Raw genomic sequence first — 20,054 nt, forward strand, 5'->3', positions numbered from 1 at the left:
TGCTACTTCCACTATGAAGGCTAAGTTCATTTCCTGTTTTGAGGCCACCTCACATGATGTGCGGTTGAAGGGACTCATATTAGAGCTTAGAGTTGTGGATTCCATTGCTAGGCCATTAAAGATGTTTTGTGACTATGTAGTTGTGGTTTTCATGGCTAAAAACAACAAAAGTGGTAGTCGAAGCAAGCACATCGACATCAAGTATTTAGCTATAAGGAAACATGTTAAAGAGAATAAAGTGGTCATAGAACACTTTAGCACTAAATTGATGTTAGCTATTTCTTTAACTAAAGGCATACCACCAATGAGTTAAAAGGATCATGTGGTTAGAATGGGAATTGGCTCTATCATGTAAATTTTCTTCATATGGACGAATTTGTGAAACTCTTATTCACTTGTAATGTTTTTCTCAAATATGGTGTACACATTCATTTATTCTGAGAATAACAATCATTTTTTACCTAGAATAAACATAAGGTTAATTCATTAAGTTATGTTATCACATATGGACTGATTTTGAATAGATAAGGTGTATTTTGATACATGGAAGAGAATACTCATTCTAAGAGGACTTATCGCCATAATTCATGTGTTTTATCTTCAACATGAAGTTTTTATGGATTTGGTTCAATATTTCGTTTGATGAAATGTTGGGATCAAGTGGGAGAATGTTATCATACCGATCGATAATGTGATCCCACATTTAGTTTATTATTGTCCACATTAATTAATTTCGTTGATGTTTTATTGTTCGTATTAAGCTGCGTGATATCTATGGTGATCGCCCAATTTTAAGATAATTGTCTTGATGGAAGACGATATCTGTAAGGGTGCGAATGAGAATATAAATAGGTCTAAGCCAATTCCTTCAATCTACAGAAAAGCACACCATCAACGTTGAGAGGGCAATTGGCTAGAAATACCCATTCACTGATCGTCCAAGTCTCTGCATATATGGTTTTTAACTTCGTCAATGGCTGAAGGTTAGTACATAATTTTTCATGTTTTCGCATTCAATTCTGATTATGCATGCATGGTTTTTTTCATCCATCAGTAGTCAGGATCTTCAGTCTTTCGCCAAATTCTCTAACATTTATAAGGTGTGGAAACTTCGATGTCAACTCTGTTCCTTCAACATGGCACTTAATGGGATGTCCCCCAACTAAGTGCTCGCTTCATCCGACTCCGAGCTCATTAAATCTGCCTCGGGACTCATGCTGTAGTTATATTGTGAAATCTACTTATTTGATTTTACAAGAAGTAACATACCTACACAGAGTCCGATAATTCTGGAAGTTGATAAGGAAAACTCTTATTAAATGAAGTGATGAAATGTTTCTTCCGAAAAAGGGTTCGGGTTTGCTTCCCTGAGAATAACTTTGTCTCGATTTGTTCACATAGAATTGGTATTTTTTATATTATTAATTGCGTGATGAAACCGAAGAATCATATGTTCACGGCTTTAAGGAAAGGATTGCTTGTTTGGTCGTCGGGCCTGCTTGAACTTGGTATAACTTCAACGAATGCATTTGTTTTCACGTTGCCTTGGTTATTCTTTGATTCTCTGTTTTCCTACTTTTCACACTGACACTATTCCTCAGTAAATAATTACTTATATTATAGTAATTATTCGAAAGGAAGCAACTGGTTGTGCTACACATCGCAACAGGAGAACTTACATTTATGCTTGATCTATATCACTAACTTATATATGGGTTTATCAAATGACACCCTGATTTATTTAACTTATATATATTTATACTATAATAAATACTAGAAAAATGAAAACTGACAACGACAGGCAAATCCATCTCTAAAAGCAAAAATCCACATTAAAATGGGCATAAGCGGCGGCTCTAAGTTTGAATGAATTTGGGGACAGCTTTGATGCATCTACATTCGATCTTCCATCATGATTACCCTGTAATGGGCTGGATAAATATTTGTCCCACTCCATATGTTGCCTAACAACTATTGCCGAACATATCGCTCGGAAGTACAAATCTACTTCCTTATAGTTTAACAATGGGCATCCTGGAGTTCCACTAGAAGTTTATTCTTTTAAGAGTTGTGTAAAATGCCGACTTGAGATGAATGTTCGAGTTTCAGACGTTATTTATGGTGATAATTGGCAATGGCCCCCTGCCAGACGTTGAAATTTTAAGCAAGCTTACGTGATTCAATATTGCCATGCTCTAACGCCATTTGCTGATGCTTGGGAATTAGTCAGAAATAGGGGTCCAAGTTGCTACGCCATAGACTTGTGGTTCAATCCTAATGGTCCAAAATTTGGATTAATACCCTGAACAAGCTGCTTACTAATAGACTCAGCCAATTTTGTTGTACAAGCAGCACTTGCTATCTATGTGATGCTTATCTTGAATTTAGGTGTCATCTTTCCTTTGAGTGCTCTCTCCCTAAGCCAGTTTCGGGAAACATTCTACCTTTTTGTGATGCTGACAGAGCTATTGGATGTGGGACATTGAACATTCTATCAGTAGGCTTTTCAATACCTTACAAGGGAAACTGTTTGGACAGAAAGGAACTCTGTGTTTTATGATGATCCTTCCCCTTCTACTAATTGGGTGATTAGTTATATAATATTTGCTATTACAACTCAAAGGTAACATTTTATCATTGACCATAAACTGATATTGTCCTCTGAACACTCGGGATTGTGCAGCCATTGGGGCATTTCGTGTGCTACTGTCGTTTTCTAAGCTGCGATGAGATAGTTGCAGTGTAGCCTTTGTAAGTGGATGGCCATTCTGACCTGTCGGCCAACGGAAATGAAAATTTGTGGCTTTGCTTCACCGAGACGTTATCTTGCCCTTTTTCTGGTCGCCTTTGGAAAAAAGAGAAGTTTGTAAAAAAGGAAAAGGGAAAGAGATGACACATCAAGGGCAATGATATGGTTCACCACGTGAAGTTCAAGCTTTACGCTTTCACAAATCTCAACAAAATATCTAAGGGCTGTGTGGATAGATCTTTATATTTTATTTTTGTTTAATCTAATTATGTCTCGACAAGTTTTTACATATATATTTTTTTGGGTTTGAAACATGTGAAATTTTCACAACTGTTAAATATTTATATGTAATTTATACATAATTTTGCAAAATATTTTAATATTTAAATTACATTTTTAACTTTAACTGGAAAGTGAAAAATTGTTTTTGCATTATAAAAAGCATAAATAAACAAGTTCTAAAAAAATTCAGTTAACCTTGATCATCATGATTACCTTCTTTCATTCTATTTTATTACGTGTAATTTGTGAAACCAAACTAATGCATATATATATGTATATATATATGTATATATATGCACACATATATTAATAATGAGAAAGTTAGGTAGAATGGAACTTAATAGTTGAGCCACATCATTACAAAATCCCATTCCTTCCCACTATCCTTAACATTATTTAGACATATTGCTTTACAATAAAGCAAAAAACCGAATCATCTCAATTAAGATAATGGTTTTAGAATACATCAACATCAACTTACCTTATTTATTAAATTAGATGTATATATATGTATATATATACATATATATATATATATAGGTTTTGCAATTGGTGTTTATCATTTAAATATTTTTTATTATCTACTATTACTGTACACTTACATAGAGAGTTTTTATACAATAAATGAGCTGGGTAAGTTTCATGTAATAAATGAGGGGATTGGCCATCAATTTCTAGAGTTCCAAAAGCGCCTCGTCTGTCTCTACATCTCCCAAAAAAGTGAGGAGAAGGAGAACCAAAGGAAAAGAAACAAAATTAAAGTGATGGTCAACAGTTAATCATGATGGAGTTAAGTTGCTTTCTAGCCATGTCAGACTTCTTAGTCATGTGGAGTACGACTTAATACGCATGACCCCTAACTTTAACTCTCTCCTCTCTCTCTCAAATTGTTACTCCGTCTCTTTGCGAAGCGCAAAAGCCAAATCTCATACATGTGACACTAGCACCCCCACCTTTCAATTCTTTTACTACTCGGCCGCGTGCCCAATGACAACTTTGTATATTACTTGTATTGTGTAACTTTTTGTTTTGTTTTATTAATTTGAATAGTTGATATATGCATATCGCTCTTTCCTTTACTTAGATGTTCTGCATAATAACGACGTGTCAAAAGTAAGGGCATGTGCTCAACAAAAGGATACAACTTTTTAATATCCCACCATAACAAAAATTATAAAAGATTATATGTAAAATCACGTGTCAAAATTTATACATGTTAAAATTTCAGATGTTACGGTCAGGAGGTAGATCTAAATCGATAAAAGATAAATCTGACAAACAAGGCAGTTGGAAGAACAAACAAAACTTATTTTCCAACAACTTTTTACTTTCCAACATAAAATTTTTTAAGAACTATTGTGAAAGACGCTTTGCGTAATCTAGCCAAATCTCAAGAATTAGTACCACCATCCACCATTAGACCTTCGAAATACGTTCGTAGCAGTGACAAGGTCTTCTCGGCCTGGTGTCGCTGACTAATAACTAGTGCCCAACTAGGAATTGCTAGGGTCTTGCAAATACTATTAGAAAACATCTACATGGAAATTCGGCAAAGATTTGATTGTGTATATTGAATAGAGCTAAATTAGAAGAATAATATATTAGGTGATAGAAATATGAGCCAGGCTTAAAAGATGAGAGAGATAACTTGTCTTATAGGAATTGATTAAAAAAAAAAGGGTGATAAATTTGAGCTAAAGGGTATTCCAAACTAATCGATGTGATTGCAATAGGAAACTAAAATGGTAAAAAATTTTGTATAAATTGTATATGCCAGAAAAAATTGTGTATGTCCGTCATTTTGCCCCTACATAGGAATCCTTTTGAAATTTATGAAAAAGGAGTGACGTGCATAAAATGCCTACATATTGGATTTTACATTGCATAAATGTTCAATTTTCACTATTGCCTAGCATGGGTAGAGATATTTAAGGCAATTTATTTATTTATTTAGAGAATAGGAAAAATAATGGAAGAAAGAAATAATGTAGAAGCATTATAGTAGGAGCAAATGATTTTGAAAGATTAGTAAGGAGAGTGAACTTCCTTAATCAAACAATTACCTTTCAGTAAATAATAGCAATAGGGTCACGCGACAGTATGAAGGAGAGTTTTGAACTTAGAGGTATAGTGTTCGCATCATAATGTTTACAAATCCATTATGTTATTTACGCATATATAACTTTCTATTTTCATGAAAAGAAATTCTATCCTAATGTATACTGCATATGTGTGTATATATATACACATATATATTACTTAATAGTTAATCGCAGCTCATATCTCCCAGTGCACGCATCGAAGCAAACTAATGTTCCCTAGATTTGTGACGTACCCTTTGTTGTCAACTGTCATACATTAAATCCACCCCAAGAATAGAAACAATGATTGGTCATCTTTTGACAAAAAAAGTAAAGCTTGATCCCACTTCCGTTTACCCGTGATTGTTCAGAGCCCCTCTACTCTATCCTTCTCTGTGGGTGAGCTGCTTTCCTCCGATATGTTTCGATCTTCCTCTGTTAGGTGCGGCGCTCATTGTGTTGTGCTTCCTTTCACTGGGGTTTTCTCTCTGCTTATCTTATTGGCTTCGTTCCCCCCCTTCTTTCCTTGTCGTCTCCTCTCTCCTTCTTTTTTGCACATAAGGTGTTTGTTGTTTTTCCCGAGTGAGTTTCAGTGTGTGTTCGTGTCCTTCGTTGCTGCTCATCCTCTCCCAGCCCCTCCTCACTGCTGTCTTCCTTCCCTTCATTGCTGTCTACTCCTTTGCTGTTGCTCTATCCCTTGCTCCCCATCTCGTTCGTATCCTTTAGATTTCCTTTGCTCCCCATCTCTCACCTATCTCTCACCCATCCCTTGCTCCTCTTTTCCCTCGCTCCCCACCACCTTCCCTTAGTTTTCGACCCCTTTCACTCCCTCTTCCTCTCTCTTTTCTTGAGCGAAGTTCTCTGTCCATTTCGCCTTTCTTTGAGCACATCGTCCTCCCCCAACACTCTCGCAGCCTACCTGCGTGATCGTGTCCCTGCCCAGCTGCTCATGGTGTGTTGACGCTCATGGTCCAAGTCCTCGAGCGCATCGATCCAACCCCTTCTAGCCGGAGGCAACGTTTCATATCGCCAGGAAAAACTTCGAAAATGGTGGTTAGAACGCGACGCAATAGAGGAGGCTCTGGGAGAGCCTCATCGTCGAACACAACAAAACTCAAAGCTCTATCCACCGAAATAAAGAATAGTCTCTTCAGTTCTGAAAAAGAGAAAGAGCAGCCTCTCCAGGGGCTGAAACAGGATTTGAAGCGGGCTTGCCAGAAACACTTTCTGTCGCCCTCCCTAATTGTAATGATGATATTTTGGCTGAGGTTACTTGTACCGTTGGAGACGCTGAATTGGGAGATGGAAATCTAACCGATGTTGTTGATGGAGTTAGCAATTGTACTTCTAATTCTAGAACAGCGGCTGAACCTACACATGTCCAGGCACACTTTTTGGTAAACTCTATTGCTACCACATCATGTATGTCTTGGAAAAACATTGCTATGGGTAATTTTGCCCAGTCTGCTGAATTAGAATTTCACCCACCAGTCAAGAGTGGCGATAAACTTATCGCCGTTCCCCCACCCGAGGTTCTAGACGAGGGTAAATCTCACTTTCAAAACTGCCTAGTGGGATACTTCCTCACCGCAAAAATATCATTCTATCAAGTCAGAGGAGTTATAGAAAAATTATGGGGCAAAGAGAACATTCTCGATATTACAGCCACGAAGGATGACTTCTTTTTTCGCTTCTCCAATATTGCGAAAATGGTGGAAGTGATGGAGGTCGGGGTATGGGACATTGCAGGAAAACCTATGTTTTTGCAAAAATGGCATCCCCATATAAGATTAGAGAGAGCGAAGGTCACCTCTGTGCCTATTTGGGTCCGTCTTTATAATGTCCCCCATGTTCTCTGGACCAAGAAAGGTTTAAGTTATGTCTATAGTGTTCTTGGTAGACCTTTATATATGGACTCGGCCACTGAACAAAAACGGCGGTTGTCTTATGCGAAAGTATGTATCCGAATGAATGTAGATAGCTCGTTCCCAAGGAAATTCGATATCGACATGGGTAAGGGTGGCTTCTTTGAGGCCACGGTTCACTACAGCTGGTTACCTGTTAAATGCAAGACTTGCAATATCTTTGGCCACAAAGATTGTAGAGCTACAGGTAAAGAAATCTGGGTTCCTAAGACCCAAAAAAATGTTGCCCCTCCTAACTCAGTGTCAACTCATCGGGGGACGACAGCTACCGAAGAAGTCGAACGGGTTACTCCGGTTCCATCGAATCCATCTCCCACCCCGAAGAATATTGCTAACCCCATGGTTACCCAGTCAAATGCCCATGCTGATGTAAGGTATGATCCTTCTTCCTTACAATATATGCTAGTTGGTAGAAAGGAAAGAGGATCAAACAGTAGAAACAAAGATGACAACAATACAGTGCCTTCTGATAATAGATTTGCTCCTTTGGAAGTGGAGGCTACTTCGGATTGTTCCGTGGATACATTGGGGGCGTTGGGGGATGTAACGGAGCCTCCTGATTTATGAATATTGTCGCATGGAATGTAAGGGGCCTTAATCATAGCCCCAAGAGAAGGGAACTGGTGGACTTTGCTCTATCCCTAGATTCCCAAATTCTTCTTTTGTTTGAGCACAAGATTAAAGAAGAGAATGCTGATTTTATAATTGACAGTAGTTTTAGAAGTTGGAGTTATACTCATAACTATATGTACAGCAACTTGGGTAAAATATGGATCCTATGGAAACTGTCCACGCTTAGTCTAACCGTTTTGGAGATTTCTGCCCAAGTCATACATTGTCTCATTGAAAAACCTGGGGTGGAACCTTTTTTGCTATTTGCCATCTACGGGTACAATACCGAAGTTGAGCGGAGGCTTCTTTGGCGTAATATTTCAAATTTTTCTTTTGGACAAACAAGAGACTCCGCCTTGGTTGTTAATGGGGATTTCAATGAAACAAGGGACACAAGCGAAAGGATTGGATCGACGTTCGTTGGACCTGCAGTGTATGGAGGAACTAAATACCATGATTGAAGAACTTGCACTTATTGAACCTCCGTCTACGAGACCTTTCTTCACATGGACAAACAAAAGCATGGGAGATAATTTCAAAGCGAGCAAAATTGACAGAGTCCTGATTAATGCAGAATGGCGTAACAAATACAACCACTATTCGATCGAATTCCTACTTCCAGGAGTTTCGAGACCACTCCCCATGCTTGGGTGCGACTTGACACCACATATAGGAGAAGGAAACCTTCTTTCAAATTCTTTAATTTCTGGACCACTAGCCCGGGTTTCCCGCCTTTGGTGTCCACTTGTTGGCAACAGGTTATCAAAGAATATAGAATGTTCACAGTGGAGGCAAAGCTCAAAGCACTGAAACAACAACTCAAGAGACTGAATAGATCTCAGTTTGGTGACTTACACTTAAAGGTCAAACAAGCTAAGGAGAACCTAAAACAACTTCAACAGGAGCTTGTGATTGACCCCTTTAATCCCATTACTCGGGCGGAAGAAAAGGCGCAACTGGAGGAGTTACTTGTTCTTAGTAAACATGAAGAGGTTTTGCTTAAGCAGAAATCTAGAAATCTATGGCTGAAGGAGGGTGACAATAATAGTAAGGTTTTCTTTGCCTCCATGATGCGGAGGAGTGCCCAGAACAGGATCAATCATATCAAACTCGAGGATGGCTCTACTATTACCGAGGAGGGTGCTCTCAAGAATGCAATTATAACGTATTATCAGCATCTCCTTGGAAATCCTAGTCTTACTAGCATTCCATACGAGAGATATGCTTCTTTATTTCATGAAGATATCAATACTCTTGTTACCTTTCCTGTAGTTCAGAGATCAGAAATCCTCAGAGTCTTAAAAGGTTTCAACGACTTTAAAGCTCCGGGTCCAGATGGCTTTAATAGTCTATTCTACAAAAGCGCTTGGCACATCATAGGGAAAGACATTGAGGAAGCTATCATGGAATTCTTCTCGTCAAAAAGAATGCTGAAGTCTATAAATTCCACGTTGATTACACTCGTACCGAAGGTTCAGAATCCATCTTTCCTCAAGGAATTCAGACCCATTTCTTGCTGCAATGTCATATACAAGATCATATCTAAGCTTCTTGCAGAACGGATTAGTTGCATGCTTCCGAAGATTGTCGGCCTCAACCAAACTGCTTTCATCAGCGGACGACAGATCTCGGAGAATATTCTGCTATGCCAAGACCTTCTACACAACTACCACAAGGGAGGAAATGGTAAACGGGTGGCAATAAAGATTGACCTCATGAAAGCCTTTGACATGGTAAAATGGGATGCAGTCCTCGGGGTTCTCAAAGCTATAAATACTCCTCACGACTGGGTTGCTCTGATAGCTTAATGCATTACTACTCCGACATTTTTAGTGAACTTCAATGGTGAGCAGGTTGGCTATTTTAAGAGTACGAATGGGCAGCGACAAGGAGATCCACTTTCTCCATACCTTTTTGTAATGGTTATGGAAATCTTTAACAGAATTGTTCGTGCGAAAGTTACTGCTTCTTCTTTCAAGTATCACTGGCATTGCAAAACGCAATGAATCACACACGTATGCTTTGCAGATGACTTGTTATTATTTTCCCATGGAGATGTAGATTCCGTCCTTTGCCTTGTAGACGCCCTAAAAAAATTTGCAACTCTCACAGGACTGCGTTTCAACCCGGACAAATATCAAATCTTTTTCTCTAGGTTGAATGAGGATGAGAAGCACCTTATATTGGACCACACGCCTTTTTCTATAGGTACCCTCCCCATCGATACTTAGGTATCCCCCTTGTTATCGAAGACTTACCGACACGCATCGTAAGAGTCTTACCGATAAGATCTTCAAGAAAATTGAAAATTGGGGCATGAAGCATATCAGTTATGCAGGGCGTCTACAGTTAGCCAAATCAGTCCTCATCTCCATATGCACCTATTGGATGCAAATGTTCCTACTTCCAAAGCACACTATATACGAGGTTGAGAAGAGGATTAGACAATTCTTATGGGCTGGTAATTCAGCAAATCATGGCTCGTACAAGGTTGCATGGCAAGTAGTATGCTCACCTAAAAGGGAAGGAGGTTTAGGATTGCCTAATTTGAACTTATGGAACAAAGTATTGCTAGGTCGCATGCTGTGGAATCTTATCAATCTTCCATCCTCTTCCCTTTGGAGTACTTGGGTTCACAACACCAAATGCAGAGGCACCCCAATTATGCAGCTCGACATCAAGGGCAATATGGCTTAGAGCTGGAGATGTCTCCTCAAACTGCAACCCGTTCTAACATCGATTATACCAAGCCCAAAATACTGTTGCCAAGATATATATGATGAACTCAGACATGTGAGACCAGCCGTGGAGTGGTATAACCTAATTTGGACCAGCGGCATTAGCAAACACAATTTTATTGGTTGACTAGTTTGCAGAGATAGACTACCTACAGCAAGAATCGTCGCATAATGGATACCTTCAGTTGATATTCAGTGTAATTTCTGTAGGGCTGGTATTGAAGACAGAACACATTTATTCTTCGAGTGTGAATGGACAAACAACATATGGCGTTGTATCCTAGCACAACATGGGATCAGGCGCCTTTTAGAAGGATGGAATGAAGAACTTCAATGGATGATTAGGGCAATAAAAGGCAAAGACTTGGCAAAGACTTGGCCGCAAGACTCCTCAAGTTGTCCTTTCTAGCAACCATATATTGCATTTGGATGAAGCGCAATAGCAGATGATTTCAAAACAAGTCAACTGACTTTCATATTCTTTTGGCTAAGGTTCATAAAAATGCCAGAGGTAGAGCTTCGCTCTACCAAAAAATTAAACTTTCCCAAACAAATGTTGTATTAGCTACTATATGGAAACTTCCTACCTCCATCTTTTTGAATTATTAGCACTTTTTGTAATGCTGGGAGATGCCCCTAAGCTGCTGTACTTCATCCGGTTTATAATACTTACATTCACACCAAAAAAAAAAAAGCCTTCGAAAAAAGAAGTGTTCTTGCAGGCATTGGATACGACCTCGGTGGGTCCCAGTATGGATTATTGATTTAGGCTTGCGTGGATGATCAGAATTCCAATCTTCAATAGCTCCAGTCGGTCATTGATGTTGATAATTAGATTCATCGGGCTTTGGATTTGCCAGCCTCAGGTGAGCATCAATGTTTACTTGTTATCCATGTTGTGAGAAGTCTCTAGCTTTGGACCGACTAGACTAATATCTTTTGATCCACAGTGAGACAGAGAACAAAAATGGCAAAAGCTGTTATCGGTATAGCTGGAAAGATTATTGCTAATCTGGTTCCTGAAGCAGTAGAAAAGGTTGGAAAGTTATGTGGCATCAAGCATGAACACGAGGCACTCAGGGACACAGTCTCCACTCTTTTGGCTATGTTGGACGCTGCAGAAGAGCAATACCACCAGATGCAAGTTCGGGTTGATCAACTGATAGAAGCTTTCTACGATGCACATGATGTGCTTGAAGAATTTAATATAGAAGCTATGCGACGAGAACTGAGGGGCCATAGTAAAATGATGAAGGAGGTAAGGACATTTTTCTCAAGTTCAAACCAGCTTGGTTTTAAAATGAAGATGAGTTGCAAACTAAGAGCAGTGAGGGAGAGAATAGATGCCATTTAAGGCTGATAAGGGGTTCCACTTTGACGAGTACCCCAAGGGAGAGCCGAGGAAAAGAGAAGAGACGCATTCGTTTATACGTGAGGGAGAAATTAGAGAGAGAGATGAAGATAAGAAGGCGGTCATGGAATTTTTACTGGATTCAGATGTGCAAGAGAACGTTTCCATTCTTCCAATAGTTGGTTTTGGGGGGATTGGAAAAACAGCTCTTGCTCAATGTGTGTATAATGATGAGATGGTTAGTAAACAGTTTAACTTGAAAATGTGGGTTAGTGTCTCTGATGACTTTGACATGAAAAAAATAGTGAAAAATATGATAGTTTGTGCAAAGAAGAAAGAACCAACTGAGGTTGCGATGGAACAGTTGCAAAGTGAGCTAAAGGAAGAGATTGATGGAAAGAGACACCTATTAGTTTTAGATGATTTGTGGAATAAAAATCGGGAAACATGGCTGCTCTTGAAAACTTTATTGTCGAGAGGTGCTAGAGGAAGCAAGATCCTTATAACTACACGCCTTCGTTTGGTTGCGGAGATCACCGGCACTACGCCGCCTCATTTTCTCAAGGGCTTATCTGAAAGTGCGTCTCTTGATTTATTAATGCAAATGGCTTATCAAAAAATTGAGGAGATACAAGATCTTGACATGCTAGCTATTGGTAAAGAGATAGTTAGAAAGTGCTCTAGGATTCCATTGGTTATTCGAACTGTTGGGGGTTTACTCTTCTTTAAGAAAACTAAACTCGAATGGTTACTATTCTAACAATATGAGCTCCCAGATGTGTCTCAAAGGGAAGAAAACATAATGTCTGTTCTTCAGCTAAGTTATGATCATCTTCCTTCACATTTGAAACATTGTTTTGCATTTTGTTCATTGTTTCCAAAAGATTATGAGATCAAGAAGCAGACTTTGGTCAATCTGTGGATGGCAGAAGGATTTTTTGAGCCATCAAAGAGAAGTCAGGATCTAGAAGACATTTTTCATGGATATTTCATAGATCTACTTTGGAGTAACTTCTTCCAAGATTTACAAACAGATTCATTCACGAACAAGGATACTTGCAAGATGCCTTCTTTGATGCATGATCTAGCCTGCTCAGTTGCAAGGTCCGAGTGTTGGGTGGCTTGGGTTGAACCTAAATTTATAAATAAAAGAATTCATCATATATCTCATGGTTTAATTTCCAATTTGATAGGTGACCCTCGAATCTCACACTTGAAAGCAAGTTCACTGAGAACGTTTCTTTCTGTGCCTACATCTCACGAAATGGAACAAAGAGATCCAACAACTGAAGTAGATCTATGCCAGCTCATTCAAAGTTTCAAGAGGCTGCGCATCTTGGATATGGATGCCCTAATTGTCAAGAAGGTGCCAAGGTCCATTGGTAGGTTGAAGCATGTCGCGACCTAAATTTCTCAGGCTAATGGATTATTAAGTCTCGACTTAACTCGGGCCCTCCCAAGCCCTACCAATTCGCAACTTAGGGTTTAAGTTTTTAACATGCAAAAGTTTTCATGCTTGGAGTCGCCACTAATCTATTTGTGGTAGATCGATTAGAAACCTAAATAAAACATAGGGAGATATGTTTTATTCATACGAACCAGAGATTCTAAGCTCGGGGACTTGGTTACGCTAGATCTAGTCTAACGCCCTTCGGCACCTTTTCTTTTCAAAAATATTTATACAAACAGTCTGAATCCATTTTATTACCTAATTACTAACATGTGAGGAGTTCATGCAGGTGCGCAAATCACCAATTTAACACCCAAGAAAGCAATAAATAAATTGCAAGATTAGGAGAATGACGTACCTTAGAGCAATGCAAGCATCTGCATTGTTAATAGAAAATCACACAGACAATACTAATATGATTTCTAATTAACAAAGCAAGGCATTCAAGATGTTCTTTAGGGTTTGAGCTTTATTAAAATGCAAACTAACATATATGCAATGACGTGCAAAAAATGACATGCGATTAATGCAACCTAACATGCGAACTATATGTCATGCGATGACGTGACCTAATTCTAATGACAGACAAATGATTTATTTTTAGTATTTTTCCAATGAAATTCGAAATAAAAAAAATGTCTAAATTAACATGCAATCTATCTTAATCTATCCTAAAGTGACTCATTTTTTTTGGGATTTTCATGGAAATTCGGAATCTAAAAATAACCTAAATAATCTATTAGGATTAGAATAACACCTAATTTAAACTACGAAATAAATTATCTCAAGTCCTAATTTAAATTAAATAATTATCCTATCTTCTAGATACATTTAGGGTTCCCTAAACACGCAAAACTTCTAATTTAAATCCTAACTAACATATTTTTGGATTTTCTTTATTTAAAAAAAACAATCAAACAAAGATAACAACCACATTCAAACAATCCACGCAATCCGCAAGATTCTTCTTATCAAATTTGAATTAGGAAAAGAAATCAAATTAACAGTTATATCTATAGGGTTATAGATATCGATGGAAAACTGATTATTCGAATTTGGAAAGCGAATAAAATCTATGATCGTATCCAAGTGATTATGGATAAGATAATGATTTTCCGTATCGCCATGTATTGTACCTTAGGGATAAGGTCAGATAGTCGCCCAAATACATTGCCAAATTAGAAAAAATTCCTAATTTAGGGTATCTTAGAATATTGCGGATATCGCAAATATTATCCTAAGATATCTGATCAATCACGCAAGATTCACGGAATATTCAAACTAAGAATTTAAATATTTTGAAAATATACCGGATAGAGATTTTTACCTAATTTGCGGATTAGTTTCCAAATTTGAATCACCGGCGGATCAAGATCGCGGAATGGCCAATGGCGAGTGACCGACGGCGGCTCAAGGTGGTGTTCTGGTCAACCGGGGGCGCAGTGGAGGACTCGCAGCAACTATTGGACACTCGTGCTCGAAGAGGATTCACGGCAATGATTGTCGATCTTGGACCACGATGAACGCTTTTGCCCTCGCGTTCTCCTCGTTTGTGAATGATTCAAAGTGCACCCCTTTAGAACCTTCTCGCCACTTCACTCACGAATCACACCTGCACACAACGGAAATTTCTTTCGTTTTTCTATTTTAGTAACAACCCTCCAACGGACACGACACCCAAAGATCTCCGGCACAACTTCGTGCTATTGGGATTGTCCCAGCGATTGGTTCGGTGAAGCTCGGCTTCGCCACTAGCAGCAGTGGGGAAGAGGCTGATGTTGATCTTTTGCCAAGGAAGAGCTTGCGGTAGTGAGGTTCTCGACGGCAGCAACTCGTCGTTGGTGTAGCAGGAGTGTCGGGCGTGAGATGCTTCGCGACCTGGCTGCTTCGTTCTCGGCCAGGGGTGCAGTGACCGTGAAGGTTGTTGGCGACGGTGAAAAGGCACGCCGGTGTGGAGGGTCTGCTTGGTCGTGAGGCTCAGCTAAGGGAGGGGCCAAGACTCCTCTTCTCTATTTCGATCCCTCCTCTCAATCTCTGCATCATATTTTTTGTCGTGCTTTCCCTGAACGTGGCACTGTCTCTCTGAATCGTGAAGCCCCTCACGATATCTTCTTCTCCATGTGCCAAACTCTCTACTGTGGCCGTGTATGTAAGTGGTGTGGCCTCCTCCTTGTGAACCCTTAACGAATGTATTTATAGGTAAAGTGTAGGGTTTTTTTTTGCTTGCAATTATTTCCTATTTTGATTCAAAGGAAATATTGCAATATCTCTGTGATAATATCAATTCATTCAATTTGAATCTTGATAATGTCAAGATTAACAAATCAATATTTTCCAACTCGACATTTTCCAATAAAAATTTTAGCTCTTATAATGTTCATAGGCTTGGCCAAGAATTTTCTTAAATGCAGGCTTAGTCCAATTTTATTAAGTTCAGAGCTGTTCACTTGAGTCCATCCGCCGCCAGTCCAATGCAAATGCAGTTATATAGACCTAAATACTAATTCAAATGCTCCTAATCTATATGCGATTTAATTAATTTTTTGTCTAGGGACTAGGATCGATTCCTAATTTTTTATGCAATGAACGACTAACTGGGTCTCCAAAATTTAGGTGTCAACAAAGCATCTCACGTATCTCAATTTCTCTCACAATGATGCACTCAAAAGGCTTCCTAACTCCATTACGAGATTGCAAAATTTGCAAACACTTAATCTCCAAGGTTGTTCTACCCTTGAAGAATTGCCAAGGGGGATAAGGAAGTTGGTCAGCCTTCGAAATCTAAACATAGATTATTGTTACAGTCTTAGTTATGTGCCACATGGACTAGGGAAATTGAGTTCTCTGCATAGACTAACACGCTTAATTTTGCCCAAAGGTGAAGCTCTTGCTAAGAATTATTGTGGACTTAGGGAGCTAAATGGGCTTAAAAGCATCCGTGGAAGCCTTAGCATTGAAAATTTGGGACACTCAAGACATGCATTAGTAGAATCCAGGGCGGCAAACTTGATAGAAAAGCATTCTCTAGAATCTTTGATACTTAAATGGGGCTATCTCATCCTTACCAAAAAAAAAAATGGGGCTATCTCGATACTGATGATGCAGTAATTGGCAATACAGATGAAGATATATTAGATGTACTGAGGCCGTACTCAAGTCTGTAGAAGTTGACAATCGACAGATATGAAGGTAAGAGCTTTCCAAAGTGGATGATGGATAGCGTCTCCTTGCAAAATTTAGTTGAGGTACACTTCCGGAGATGCGGAAGATGTAAACATCTCCCTCAATTGGGTCGACTACCTAACCTCAAGTCTTTAGCGATTTGGAGGCTCCCTGAATTGGAATACATCGAGTCAGACCATTCCTCCACTTTTGAATTGGAATCCATTGAGTTAGACTATTCCTCCACTTCAACAGCATCATTTCCGAATCTATTGAGATTAGAGATCCGTCACTGTGAAAACTTGAAAGACATGCCACCAACTCCATATCTTGAGGATTTGATTCTGAAGAAGGTCAACCAAAAGTTGATAAATCAGATATTTGGCCATAATAAGTTGAAGAGTACGGATATCTCGCAGATGGAGTTTCTAGATTGTTTTGCCGAGGAGTGTTTGCAAAGTCTCACTTCGCTTGAATGTCTTGGCATCAGTGAATGTCCTCGGTTAACTTCCTTCTCACACGGCATGCAACATTTGTCGAACCTTGTGCATCTCTCTTTTTCCAACTGTGAGGAGCTCGATTTATCCAAAGATGAAAGCGACAACATCTTAGATTTGCAAGGACTTAAGAGTCTCCGGTCCGTGGACATCCATGGTGTTCGCAAACTAGCATCTCTCCCACAGTGGCTTCTACAGGCCAGCAATCTCGAACATCTTTCTATTAAAAAGTGCTTAAATCTGAAGGCTTTACCAGAGGAGATCAAGGTCCTTCAGTCACTTCAAAAGCTTGAAATCTTCCGGTGCCCCTCGCTGACATCATTACCTGAAGGAGTGCAAGGGCTTGCATCCCTTAGTCACCGAAAAATAGCAGGTTGCCCAGAATTGGAGGAGCGGTGCAAAGAAGATGCAGGCGAGGACTGGTACAAGATTAAGCGTATGCCACACATAACTCACAAGCTCGAATACTATGAACGCCACTTATGACTAGAAATTCTCCACTTTTCTTTTTGTAGGTATGTGGACCATTTCTTCCCAGTATTTACATAAGTAATTACTTTCGAATTATGTTTCGATACTTGATTCAATTGGGGGACATGGACAGATAAAGGTTTGGACACATCGCTGGATGCAGGTACTTACAGGGCGTGGAAACATTGACATCGATGTGGCTGTTCCTTCAGGATAGCCCTCAATGGGATGTCCCTAAACAAAGTGCTCGCTTTATTCCCAAAAGTGCAAGAAAAACAAAGAAAATTCATACTTCTCATCCAACTCCGAGCTCATTAAATCTGGCTCGTGACTCATGCTGTAGATATAGTGTGAACTCTACTTATTTGATTTCACAAGGAGTACAAAACCTGCACAGTTCAATGATCTGGAAGTTGACATGGAAAAGTCTCACAGATGAAGTGATTAAATGTTTCTTTGGAGAAGGGCTTCTGGTTTGCTTCTCGTAGAAATAACTTTATCGCAATGTGTTCACATAGAATCAATATTTTTTCATCAACTGCATATTGAATACAGAAATCAAATTTCTATTTCCCTGATGTTTCGTCATTCTTTTTCGTTCATTTTCAGTCCTGGAAATCGATCAAGGTCAGCTCGACATTGTTGGGCTTCGTTCTGATTGGAAGAGCCACCTTCGTTTTTCCCCTATTATTCTTATCCAACTTGGTTAGGAAGTCTAAGTACGAAAAGATTGATTTGGAGCAGCAGGTTGGAGATTATAATTTTCTAGTTGAATTTTCTGCGTATGAGGTAATCAGCATGATGGATTTTCCTAATTTAACTCTGATATGTTCAGGTCACAATTTGGTGGGCCGAGCTTATGCATGGCGCTGTCTCCATGGCACTCGCTTATCACCAGGTAAGATGATCGGATAATGCACATTCCGGGAGACTTTCCACAAGGAATTCCATAAGATTCTTTCTATTCCTAGCAATACGATGAATGTGGTCGCCAGAGAAGCCTTTTTTAAGAGGTTTTACTATGTTTCCTCGCCTTAATCTGACACATATAATGCTCTGAAGTTCATTTTCTGTGCGCACAGTTTACTCAGTCCGACACGAAATTGAAAGGCAATGTGTTTATGATCGCAAGAACCATCACGGTCATTCTGTTTAGCCCTGTGGTAAGATGGCGTTTCATATGCCGAGTCTAATTGGTGGCATAACATGTACCTTATTCCTCAAGGTATCATTCTTCGATACAGGTGTTGGGGCCGTTGACTAAGCCTCTAGTGTAAATCTTGCTTCCCACGACCAAATACTTTGCCAGCACGAAACCTTCCAAGCCATCAAGTCCAAAATCCTTCACTCAGCCACTGCTCAGTAACGGACTCAACTTGGAGTCTCACCAGAACGGCAAAAGCATACTCCGACTGACCAGTTTGTGCAAGCTCCTGAGCACGCATTCTCACGCAGTGCACCATTACTGGCGAAAATTTGATGATGCCTTCATGAGGCCCGTGTTTGGCAGGCGAGGTTTCATGCCTACCCTTCCATGCTTGCCCACTGATCAAGACGATCATCAGTGGCTCCTACGAAAGCCTAGGATGAGATCAAGAACTGACGATTTTGTTTGATGGTTTGTAAATAGGACACAGATACACTGGTTTATCCAAGTGTGAAGCTTCCACGACTTTGACAAGACTGATGGCGTATACGGACAGTAGCGGCAATTTGTTAGGTGGTTTGTAAATAGCACGCCTTCTTTTATTCTTTCACTTTCATTTGCTAACTGCCGCAGTTCATTCTTCCAATTATTTGCGAACGTTTTTCTTGTCTTTCCCCCAATTTTAAAAAATACAATTGGTCCTTGTACTAATTTTTAGCAAACGACAATTGACTTGGTCCGCTAAGTATGTAGAATCCTCCTACTTTCGGTCTTTTCCTTGGACATGATTCCTGTAATTCTCGTGTCAGCTAATGTTCACATCTTTTTGCCATTGGTTGCAGGCATGTTTTTGCCACTTTGTCTTCTGTCGCCGAGATCTTCATCTTCCTTTACGTTGGAATGGAAGCGTATCGAGAAGTGGGGAGTTGTCAGCAATAGGTAATGACGAGTCTCTGCTACATTCTACATTTGCGAGGCGAGGTTGAATGACGGGAATCGAATTTCCGTCTTCCTGATGTTTCGTGTTTCTTCTTTGTTCATTCTCAGTACTGGAAAAATCGATCAAGGTCAGCTCGATGTTGTTGGGACTCTGTTTCGATTGGAAGAGCTGCCTTCGTTTTCCCCCCGTCGCTCTTGTCCAACTTGGCTAGGAAGTCTAGGTACGAAAAGATCCATTTAAAGCAGCAAGTTAGAGATTAGAATTTTCTTGTGGATTTTCCTGCGTATGAGGTAGTCGGCATGATCGAGTTTCCAAACTAAACTCTGATATGGTCAGGTCACATATTGGTGGGCAGGGCTTATGCGTGGCGCTGTCTCCATGGCACTCACCTAGAACCAGGTAAGATGATCGGATAATGCTCTTTCCAGGAGACTTACCATACGCAATACCATGAGATTCTTTCTATTACTAGCAATACAATGAATGTGGTCGCCAGAGATGCCTATTTTAAGAGGTTTTACTATGTTTCTTTGTCTTAATTTGACGCATATGCTTGCTCTGCAGTTCATTTTCTGTGTGTCCAGTTTACTCGGTCCAGTGTGAAATTGCCGAGCAATGCCTTTATGATCATGAGTACCATCACCGTCGT

General features: G+C 39.6%; 3 protein-coding genes and 1 long non-coding RNA gene across 6 annotated transcripts; all 4 read left to right on the forward strand.

The window, feature by feature from the left end:
- Nucleotides 1-6,821: 6,821 nt before the first annotated feature.
- Nucleotides 6,822-7,604, forward strand: LOC130135833 (uncharacterized). Its single transcript, XM_056305631.1, has one exon. It carries the CDS (start codon nucleotides 6,822-6,824, stop codon nucleotides 7,602-7,604), a length of 783 nt encoding a protein of 260 aa, XP_056161606.1.
- A 3,750-nt stretch (nucleotides 7,605-11,354) lies between these two features.
- Nucleotides 11,355-13,146, forward strand: LOC130135834 (putative disease resistance protein RGA4). Its single transcript, XM_056305632.1, has 4 exons — nucleotides 11,355-11,645; nucleotides 11,743-12,394; nucleotides 12,623-12,850; nucleotides 12,932-13,146. Exons 1-4 carry the CDS (start codon nucleotides 11,355-11,357, stop codon nucleotides 13,144-13,146), a joined length of 1,386 nt encoding a protein of 461 aa, XP_056161607.1.
- Nucleotides 13,147-17,374: 4,228 nt separating this feature from the next.
- LOC130135863 (sodium/hydrogen exchanger 3-like) lies at nucleotides 17,375-18,803 on the forward strand. Of its 3 annotated transcripts, none has more exons than XM_056305676.1 (5): nucleotides 17,375-17,791; nucleotides 17,928-18,065; nucleotides 18,154-18,216; nucleotides 18,401-18,478; nucleotides 18,563-18,803. In XM_056305676.1, exons 1-5 carry the CDS (start codon nucleotides 17,513-17,515, stop codon nucleotides 18,593-18,595), a joined length of 591 nt encoding a protein of 196 aa, XP_056161651.1. In that variant the 5' UTR covers nucleotides 17,375-17,512; the 3' UTR covers nucleotides 18,596-18,803. The 3 variants fall into 3 exon arrangements, with proteins under 3 accessions (XP_056161651.1, XP_056161652.1, XP_056161650.1); XM_056305675.1 differs by having other exon boundaries at nucleotides 17,385-17,791; nucleotides 18,401-18,481; XM_056305677.1 differs by lacking the exon at nucleotides 18,401-18,478 and having other exon boundaries at nucleotides 17,379-17,791.
- A 69-nt stretch (nucleotides 18,804-18,872) lies between these two features.
- LOC130135865 (uncharacterized) lies at nucleotides 18,873-19,570 on the forward strand. Its single transcript, XR_008815050.1, has 2 exons — nucleotides 18,873-19,404; nucleotides 19,513-19,570. It is a non-coding gene; the product is annotated as an uncharacterized LOC130135865 (long non-coding RNA).
- The last annotated feature ends 484 nt before the right edge of the window (nucleotides 19,571-20,054 follow it).

The sequence above is a fragment of the Syzygium oleosum genome, unplaced genomic scaffold, assembly GCF_021117445.2.
Source record: "Syzygium oleosum isolate NSW1041296 unplaced genomic scaffold, Sole_v2.1 Sole_v2.38, whole genome shotgun sequence".
Classification (NCBI taxonomy): Eukaryota; Viridiplantae; Streptophyta; class Magnoliopsida; order Myrtales; family Myrtaceae; genus Syzygium; species Syzygium oleosum.

Bases quoted from the DNA above. Each gene is read 5' to 3' on its own strand.
- LOC130135863 (XM_056305675.1), top strand. From the start codon at position 17,513: ATGTGGCTGTTCCTTCAGGATAGCCCTCAATGGGATGTCCCTAAACAA. The intron at 18,066-18,153 runs GTTGGAGATTAT...TGATATGTTCAG, and splicing joins AGATTGATTTGGAGCAGCAG to GTCACAATTTGGTGGGCCGA. The intron at 18,482-18,562 runs GTAAGATGGCGT...TCTTCGATACAG, and splicing joins TCATTCTGTTTAGCCCTGTG to GTGTTGGGGCCGTTGACTAA.
- LOC130135833 (XM_056305631.1), top strand. From the start codon at position 6,822: ATGGTGGAAGTGATGGAGGTCGGGGTATGGGACATTGCAGGAAAACCT.
- LOC130135834 (XM_056305632.1), top strand. From the start codon at position 11,355: ATGGCAAAAGCTGTTATCGGTATAGCTGGAAAGATTATTGCTAATCTG. The intron at 12,395-12,622 runs GTAAAGAGATAG...TGTTTCCAAAAG, and splicing joins TCTTGACATGCTAGCTATTG to ATTATGAGATCAAGAAGCAG. The intron at 12,851-12,931 runs GTTGGGTGGCTT...CCAATTTGATAG, and splicing joins CTCAGTTGCAAGGTCCGAGT to GTGACCCTCGAATCTCACAC.